The sequence below is a fragment of the Haemorhous mexicanus genome, chromosome 24 (genome assembly GCF_027477595.1).
Source record: "Haemorhous mexicanus isolate bHaeMex1 chromosome 24, bHaeMex1.pri, whole genome shotgun sequence".
NCBI classification, from domain to species: domain Eukaryota; kingdom Metazoa; phylum Chordata; class Aves; order Passeriformes; family Fringillidae; genus Haemorhous; species Haemorhous mexicanus.
Window position 1 is genome coordinate 7,754,242 of NC_082364.1, and position 9,218 is coordinate 7,763,459.

The 9,218-nt window shown below is 49.8% G+C and overlaps 1 protein-coding gene across 1 annotated transcript; it reads right to left on the reverse strand.

The window, feature by feature from the left end:
* Positions 1–635: 635 nt before the first annotated feature.
* CXCR5 (C-X-C motif chemokine receptor 5) lies at positions 636–9,154 on the reverse strand. The gene is made up of 2 exons (XM_059867367.1): positions 7,436–9,154; positions 636–3,818 (listed from the first exon to the last, which is right to left on the reverse strand). Exons 1-2 carry the CDS (start codon positions 7,613–7,615, stop codon positions 2,742–2,744), a joined length of 1,257 nt encoding a protein of 418 aa, XP_059723350.1. The 5' UTR covers positions 7,616–9,154; the 3' UTR covers positions 636–2,741.
* Between the last annotated feature and the right edge of the window lie 64 nt (positions 9,155–9,218).

Genomic DNA, 9,218 nt, shown 5'->3' on the forward strand with positions numbered 1-9,218 from the left:
CTTGGCAGCCATGGCATGGGGGCTGAGCAGAGCTCCACTGGGGAGGATGAAGGTCTGCCCGAGGGCTGCAGGGGTAGCTTTGGCAGTGTGAGTACTTAGCAGGGAAGCATACTCTGGGGCAAGGTGTTGTGTCAGCCATGCAAACTTTGAGGAGATAGCAAGGACTTTGCTGAGTGGAAAGCAGAGCTTCCTCTGCAGTGAAGGAAAGTTCCTCTTGCTTTCTTCTTATCCACATTCAGCAGGCTGGCTGCAGGCAGCTGTGGGAGGAACAATGGCAACTCTTTGGGGAGGGTCTGCCAGCTCTGAGCCAAGCCATTCCCAGGCTGTCTGGGCCAAATGTAGGTGGAAGGGCAGTTTTCCAGTCAGGTTAGCAGCTGCTGTAAAACTGGGGCAGGAGGTGCTGCAGTTAGTGGAAGAGGCTCCGTAAAGCAGAGAGGTAATACAGGTCTGGACTGACTCTGAACACAGCAGAGCCTTCTGCGGCACTGGTGAAGGGGAATCTGCGCAAGGTGCTCCCCTAAGCTCTTTGAGCAGAGCTTGTCAGAAAGGTGCCATCTGCCCACTTAGTCCTCTCTGATGCATCTCCCTTGAATAAAGTGACACAGCTACAGACAAATGCTTACAAGCACTGCACGTGAGAAGATGGTGTTTTATTCACCTGTTTATTACAGCTTGCCTCAAAACTTCCTAAAGTTTTGTACATACCAGTGCTAAAAGCTATAGTAACAATAGATGTGTTGTCTGTTCACTCTCATTTGAGTGCAGATTTTCCTTTTACTTTGTGACCATTGTAAAAATTTTGATTATTATTGAATACTTTGATTATTATTTTTTTCAATAACATTTTCATGTAGAAACACAGTTGTCACCATAACCTGCTGGGGAGGTGTTTACAATGCTTCTGCAATGGGTTTTCTCACTGGTACAAGCATGGAGAACACAATTGCAGGCTTAAGAGACTTGCCCTTCTCTGCTGCATGCATGTGCCTGAACAACCACAGTTGCCATTACTTGAAAGTTTAATCTTTGAAGATGCAGTGCTGCCGGAGATGGAGGACTGCCTTATACTAGGTGAGTTTTCTCCTCAAGTCACAATGTGAGATCAAGCTGCTGAGATCTCCGCCTGAGTCAGGCTGAGGTAATGTGACCCCTTCCATACTGGCGGGTCTTTTTAGCAGGGCCCTTGAGTACTGTGAAGTTCACCTGGGACTGAGCCATCTGCTAGTGGGATGAACTTCAGAAGTGAGGTTAGCATAAAATTCCTGTTGCCACAGGACAACTAACATTGTTTTGACATTGCTTAAAATGTGAGGTGATTTTAAAGTGTGCATGTGAGGAGGGTGACATTGGTATGTATGGCTCTCCTACAGTTCAGGCCACAGCACTCTTTAGGACAGAAATGTCATGGAGCAGTGTTGTGGGCCCGCTGCCATATTAAACTGTGACAAGACCTCCTAGGCAGCAGCAAGCTGTCTTGAGTCTGCTGGGACTTCCCACACACCAGCTTGTGGTGCAAGAATTAATGATGGGGAAAGCTGCTGCTCTTACTTTGAAGCAAATTATCATCAAGCTGCCCTGATCTGAGCAGTTTCTGCATACTTGCAGTTCAGGGCAAGATCACCACCCAGGTCTGTCCTTTGTACACCTGGATGCAGTTAATCTCTGAAAGCCCTGTAGGTGCAGGTGGAGGAACACTAACAGCATAGTGCAAAGCAAAATGCCACATTTCCTCTAGCTTTGCTAAAAACAAAGGAGACTTTCCCTTACTGTGGGGCAGTGAGTCTCCTTGCTCTCAGAACCCATAAATAGCCATACAATTAGCTGCCAAAAAAAAAAAAGTTACACCATCAGCTTTACAAAGCTGTGCGGTTTCTCTCCCCTGTGTGCACTCACAAGACAGAAGCCATCTCCTCAGATGGTGCTCCTCCTTAAAGGAAACCTTTTGCATAGTCAGGCATTTAGTTCAGCAGCCACTCACAGGAGATCATAACAGCAGTAAAACAGATCAAATGAGTGGGGAAGGATGCAACTGGTGTCAGGAAAGGAGTCCGTGACAGTCAGATCTTTCAGTCTGTGGGAGGACCTCCTGGCATGAGCTGTGTTGGGAAGATAAACGTGTTGTGGCGGGCTGGGGGGATGTTATGCAGCAGGAGGACAATGTTGCAGTCGAAGTGTCCAGCACTGTATGCCCATGCTATTGGATTGAGCTTTGCAGCCCCCATCAGTCCTACCTGCATCTCTCCAGTTGCGATGGCCACTGAGTCCCACGGCTTCCCTTGAGCATGTGTGTACCAGCCTTAGCTAGTGAAATGGAGACCTGTTTACTGACATGACTCATTTACTTGGCTGCACATTTTCCCTTAACCCTGGAACCCCGGTCCTGTGCCTGGCTTTGTGCACTTTGTGCACAAATGCCTGCAGTCTGTTTTTCAAGGGAGAGGTGGGAATGTCAGTTTCAACCCGCTTGAGTGACCATCTTCATCCAATTCCACAAGAGTGACCATCAGACATTCCAGCATTCACCAACACCTGCCAGATGATCTCTACAAGTTTGAGAACCAGGAAGAGCCAAGCAAGATGTCTTATGGGATTTGGGTGTTTGGTGGCTATTGAACTTGTTTCCTGAGAAGTGAAGAAAGTTGTAGGGATGCTTGTGAAACTTGTAACTGAAACCACAGCAAGTGTGCCACTGGGAAGGAAAAGACCCAGGCCAGTTCTGCCCCGCAGGCAGCCTTTCCCAGCTAGAAAGTGGAGATGGAGGTGGTGTTGTCAGACTCTATCCCACTACCCTTCCTTGCCACCTCCAGGATCTCCTGCAGGGTCTGCTGGCTTATGCAGCCAAGCTCCTGCAGGATCCGGAAAAAGTCGTTACGGAACTTGACCCCAATAAAAGCGTAGAGAATGGGGTTGAGGCAGCAGTGTGTGAAGCCGATGGCCTCTGTCACCATGATGGCTGTGTCCAGTTGGTCTTCCAGGAGGCAGTTCTTGGTGAAGGCTTCCAGCTTGGTAAGTGTGTTCAGGAAGATGACAATGTGGTATGGGCTCCAGCACAGGAGGAAGATGCCTGTGACTAGGATGGCCACACGGACAGCTTTTTGCCTCTGCAGGCGCTGGGACTGACACAGTGCCCGGATGATGGCCATGTAGCAGTAACACATGACCAGCAGGGGCACAAAGAAGCCCACGGTGTGGTAGAGGAAGCGAGTTGCCAGCCATGCATTGTTTCCATCAATCCCAACCTCTGGAAAATAGCAAATGCTGCGGTTGCTGTCATCTGTCCAGACTTCCATGAAGATGAGATCGGGTAAAGTCAGAAGCAATGAGCAGAGCCATACAGCCGTGCAGGTGAGGTGGATGGAGCGAGCTCTGCGTTTGCGGTAGGTGTGGATTGCATAGATGATGGCCAGGTAGCGGTCCACCGCGATGCACCCCAGCAGCATGCTACTGCAGTAGAAATTGATCTTGTGGACAGCACTGAGTATCTTACAAAGGAACTTCCCAAATACCCACCCAGCCAGGCTCTCCACCACACTGAATGGGAAGGTGAGCAACAGTGCCAGGTTGGCGAGGGTGAGGTGGAAAAGGAAGTTTTCTGTGGTGGTACGAGACCGCTTGAACCTCTCTAAAATGACCAGGACCAGAGCATTGCCCAGAGTCCCCAACACAAACATCAGCAGATAGATGAGGGGCATGAAGACCTTTCTGAAGGGGTCTCCCTGGTTGCCAACAACAGATGAGGCTGGGTTGAAGCAAAAGTAGCCCTCCAAAGAAGGGGTGGTGTTCTCAGCTTCATAGTAACCACTCAGTTCCACCTGGCTCTGGGGAACAGAGAGAGTCTTGTTAATGGAGGGGAGTTTCTCAACACAAGAACCCAGTCCCCCAGCTGCACCTGGCAGACCTAGAGCAGAGCCACCCCCATGTCCTGCAGCCCACCTGCGTCAGGAGGAGATGCTGTCTGCAGTGTGATGAGGCCCCTCCACTGCCAAGAGGTGCAGCAGCAGGTGCAGAGGGTTTTCTCCATCTGTGACAGTGAGGGCTGCTCAGTCTATAATCTCTAACTGGAGTATTTGGGGATATTTTGGTGTCCAATCAGATGATCAGTTTCATCTTCTGGTTCTTGCCAAGTTAGCTGCTGGCGAATTTTGCTTTCTCACATAGAATGGAACCCTCCTCTACCAGCTTTCCTGATATTTCCCACCCACTTCTTATATGGACCACTCCTGTCCTGCCTGCCTGCTGTCAGGTATGAAGGTGGTAGGATTCACCACACAGCACATTGTACCTCAAATTCTGTGCAGTGAACCTGTCCCTTCTTCTCATCCTCAGAGGCCTGAGAGCTGCCTGTGACAGAGCAAGGTGAGGTGGGGTCAGCAGCAGCTGCCCTTTGAGATCACTTCCCACACACTCAGAGGAAGGTGTGGGGCAGGTGTTCAACACAATAGGAGGAAAGCCTCTGAGGCGCTGTGGTGCCATAGCTACTGGAATAGATGATGGAAAGAGAGATCTATTCTGTTGATAAACCTTTCAGTTCTGAATTAATTGCAGTCAGAGCAGGAAAGGGAAAACACCACTCAGACCCCAGACTGATATCCAGAAAGGGAAGTGCAATAGAGCTGCTCCAGACGTTGACTTGGCCTGGGTTTGCTGTATCTTCTTGACCAGCCTGCATTCAGGCTGAAGCTGAGGGCAAGTCTTGAGTGCCAGGAAGCTAGAATTCTGCTCAGGATGAGCTTCCTGGATGGTGGTCATGCTTCAGCTGGCCTTGCACAATAGAGAGCAGTGGAGGAGGCTTGTGGCAATATGAATATTAGTGACAACTGGGAAGAGCTCAGCAGTAGTCACCCTGAGGTCCCCCACCCACACCATCTCTGGAGACCTGTGCTGAGACTTCAGTGTTGACCACAGCGGAAGTCTCTGCTAAAGCTTTCATACCTTTCACTGCCAGCTGCAGCAGTTTGCACCTGCTGCTCCTTCCCTCATCAGCCAAAGTTCCTGTCTAAAAATACCAGCCCTGCTTTACACAGTTTTAGACCTGATTTTGGGGGTTTTTGCTCACCCAAGGGGCTACAAAGCAAAATTACTGTGACGAGCCTGGAGTTGTACCTAGCTAAGGAAGGGTGATTTATGTTTCTTCTCTCTCAGGCAGCTTTCCCTGGGTAATGCACTGGGTGCCTCTGCACATGACTGTGGGGGCTTATCTAAACTCCTCTGCTACTGAAACCACCTGCATGGTTCCAAGAGGAGCCTGGGCGTGCTGATGGGGCATGTCTATGGGGTATTACCAAACTTGTAGAGCAGACAGCAGGTGCAGGCAGTCTCCAAGCAGTGGATGGTAGGAGGGTCCACTCCTTAGGAGCACTCCAGTTTCCCAAGGGAATGAGTCCTTGGGAAAAGTGTAGAATAACCCTGCCCAGCTCTTGCTAATCTAACTGTGGGGCTGCAAGCCTTTGGTGAGAAGCATTTTGTATTACAAAAGAACTTTTGTTGTTTCTTTCTGATTTAGTGTATGATTTTGGACCTTAAGAAATCCCTCCCAGTTATTTTCCTACCTACACTGTACCTGGACCTTTTATGAGGAGTTAACAACACACATAGAAATCTGTGATGTGTTGGCCAAGGCCAGATCCTTGAACCTCTCTGATAAAAAGCAAAACAACCTAAAAACCTTTGCAATTTTGTGTGGTGACCAAACCAGGTTGCTCAGACAGTGCAGGTGACTGTGCTGAAAACCCCAAACAGATTATATGATGGAATGGGAAATTTCACTGGGGAGAGGTTGGACTTTGAAGGGAAAAATGAATTTATGGAAAATAGCAGGGTTTGCTGGCGGGAGTGTCAGTCCTCCCTTGGAGCCATGCCAGGACCATCGATGGCAGTGGATGGGCAGCTTGGCCGGTGTTCAGTGGCTTTGGCTGCTGACCAGTTTCCAGCATCACCTTGTATTTGGAGCCGGAAGTGCAGAGGCTGAGTGCCACTATCAGACACCATCTGATTGCTGATGGAGAGCAGGTAGGGAGAGCTCTTACTGTAAACCACTCTCTGTGGGTAGGGGAAGCGTGTGTGGAGCTGTGTTTGAATCGTCCTTGCCTGCACCTCTGAGCAGAGCAGCACAGAGGGGTAGGAGCGGACAAAGATGAATTGAAGACAAATAAAAGCGGATGAAAAATCAGAGTCTGGGCTGAGACAGGAAGGGCAGGGACCAGAGCTGCAGGAGATGCACTGAACATGACAAGCTGAGGCTTCTGGGAAGTCTGCTGCAATTCTGGGACCTGGAAGTGGGTGGCTGCCTGATCTAGGACGGGATAAGACAACAGTGAGCATGCAGAGGGACCTTTGTACAGGTCTTCTGCATGAAGGGTAGGACCTGCTCTTCCCTGGACCTTTGTACAGGTCTTCTGCATGAAGGGTAGGACTTGCTCTTCCCTGGTGTGTAGGAAAAAAGGAGGAACAGAAAATTTGGTAACAATTGAATCCAACATTTCTCTTTTTGAAATAACTAATCCTGAGGTCTGCTGCAGGGAGCTACTGTAGTAAAGAAATAAACTCTGAGATGCAGTATTTGAAAACCAGGGTAATGATAATGCTGCTGTGTCCTTGCCCTTGGATAGCACAACATACTCTATAAGGTGCAGCTGCTCTTTTTCACTTGTAAAGGCTGGGAAGACACTATGAGGTAGAATACCTAGTGTCATCACTCCCCGTTAGAAGTAGTACTTGCAATTTATCTTCCACTCTTTAAAATTCCTCTCTTGAAAATATACTGCATGTTCCTCTTTCAGCAGAGTGTACATGAAGCAAGCAAGCAGGGTGGTCATACCGAGGGTTTTCACACAGAGAGAGAGAAGACCGGGTTTGCTTGGTATTCCAGTTGTCAAAGAAGACCAAATAAGGTGTACAGGGCTTTGCACACTGTGTACACAGTCATTTGTACCACTGAAGCCTGGTGCAAAAGGTGCCTGGCTCAGAATAAGTGTTTTATGCCCACACTGGGCTAATGGCTGTGCAGACAGCAGGGCAGCAGGAAGCAGAGGCTGGGAGAGGCTGGCAGCACAGGATGGGACTGCTGGAGCCGCACTCTCCAGGTGAGTCACCTGGCCCTTTGCAGAGCCTCTGGTCTGTGTGTCCTCATGCAAGGACAGTACTTGGGCTTAGTGCTTGCCAGTACAGGTCCTGGTAGCTTTCCCCAACAGAATACCCAGCATCCCTGGATCCCAGTGGCTGTAGCCCCACTACACCGGCTCTCTGCAAGCAGCAGTTTGTGGTCAAGTCTGGACTTAAGGGATGCAAGGACTGATTACGCTGGCATAAGAAACGGCTCAAGCTCTGCCTCTCCCAACAGGAGGGTTAGAAGATGGATAGCCAGAAACCTGGCCTTTCAGCCCACCCCAGCTCTACCTGCCATCCCTGTTATCAAGCAAAGCCAGGCCCAACTCACCAAGTCATAGGTCTCTGAGGAGTAGCTGACAGGCCCCATGGTTTGAGGGGCACGACCCGTCTCTCTTCCAGAAATTGCGACAAAAGTTCTTTTCTGGGGTGGAGTTAATAATTTAAGTGAACGGGGAGGGGCACAGAATGTAACAATAGAGTATTTGCAAGGCAAATGAGCTCCAGGCATAGAGTGACCTGATTGATGTAAAGATTAACACCTAGCTTTATCATCTTTTTACTATAGTGCTGTAAGTTGACTTTTAAAGTACAGTTAAAGAGTCCATATTCCTTTGGTCTATACCGCAGAAGATCCAGAACATCTTTAGGTCTTCCCTGGAAACCTTCTTGCCCACAGCTGTCCTTGTTACAGGTGGTCCAAAAGGCTTTGAAAAGGTCTGTGTTAAGGTCCACCCTTACCAGAAACCTCCTGGATCCAGGCACTTCTCTGGAGCTGTGCAGCACTTTGAAGAATGGGTATGGTCTGTATGATCATCACCCTCTGCCTTGGGGTCCTCCTGGCTGCTTTAATTCCAGTGACTTGTAGTTGTCTTCTGCTCCTTCTTCTGCTGCTTCACCCCTCATCTGGGCTTGGGGAAGTGTGAGGTGGCTTGCACAGGAAAGCAAGGCCTTGGCAGCCACTCTGCAAGTCTAGAGCAGGGCTATCAGGGGCTGGGCAGCTTGACTTCACAAGGGTAACAAAGGAGAATCAGGATGGGAAATCAAGATTTTCTTTGCTCGGGGAAATGGGCATTTTGTTCAGTGATGTCACAGCAACAGACTCACAGTGAGAATGCCCCGGTCTGAGTCAGCAGAGTAGGATGGCATTGCAGCTGGCATTTTGGCCGAAAGCTTTTCCTGTGCGAGCAGCTGAGGTGGTTTGACAAGCACAGTTCTTGTCCTCCTCTTGTCTAGGTACAGCTGCATCAAGGCCTCTCTACCAGCAAGGACTCTGGTGGGACTTTGGACTGGTGAAGGAGGGTGTTATTCTCGTGAACACTGCTGCATTACACCCACTCTTCCCGTTTCTTAGATCCCGACTTGTTGGGCACCTGCTGCCCCAAGGATGTCGCTGTCCTCCCCTGCCGTGAGGACCTCTGTGTGCACCTGCATGTGCTCATCAGCTTCTGGGCACTGTTTCTCCTGAGAGGATGGAGAGCAGCAAAACGGGAGGGAGGCCATAGGGAGCTCCCACTGTGCCTCACTCACAGGGAGAACACAGACTGAGCAAGCCCTGTGCTGCGAGGGCTGAGGGGTAAGGCGAGTGGGCTATCACTAGGCGCGGGAGACGGGAGAGGTCAGGAAGGATGTTCTCAATCAGCTAGAACTGGAGGGTGGAAAAACAACCACCTAGAGACAGCTGTGGAAGTGAGGAACTAGATAAAATCGGGAATGTTCTTGTCCTTTTGCGTGTATTTTGGAAAAACATTTTAAGAAAAATTTGTTTGCAAAGCAGTAACTACTAAGATTACATTCCCATTGTGTCTCGGTTTGTCAAAATCCACGTCTAAGTAACAGCTGTCTAAAAAGAAATGCCAATCCCCAGCCTGTCACGATCGGCGGTTACGACTCCTCCAGGCTGTGGCTCAGTCCCTCATTCTTACGTTTGTGTTGGCTCTGTTTTAATGGCCACACAGCGAAGCCCCGTTACGTTTCCAGGTTAAAAGGGAAGCGGCAGGTCTGAGGAAGCAGCGCGAGCGGCCAGCCCGACCAGCGCGGTCACACGGACACCGCACGCTGGGTGGGGCGTGACGCGTGACGTGGGCGTACGCCGAACGTAAGTACGTACATAC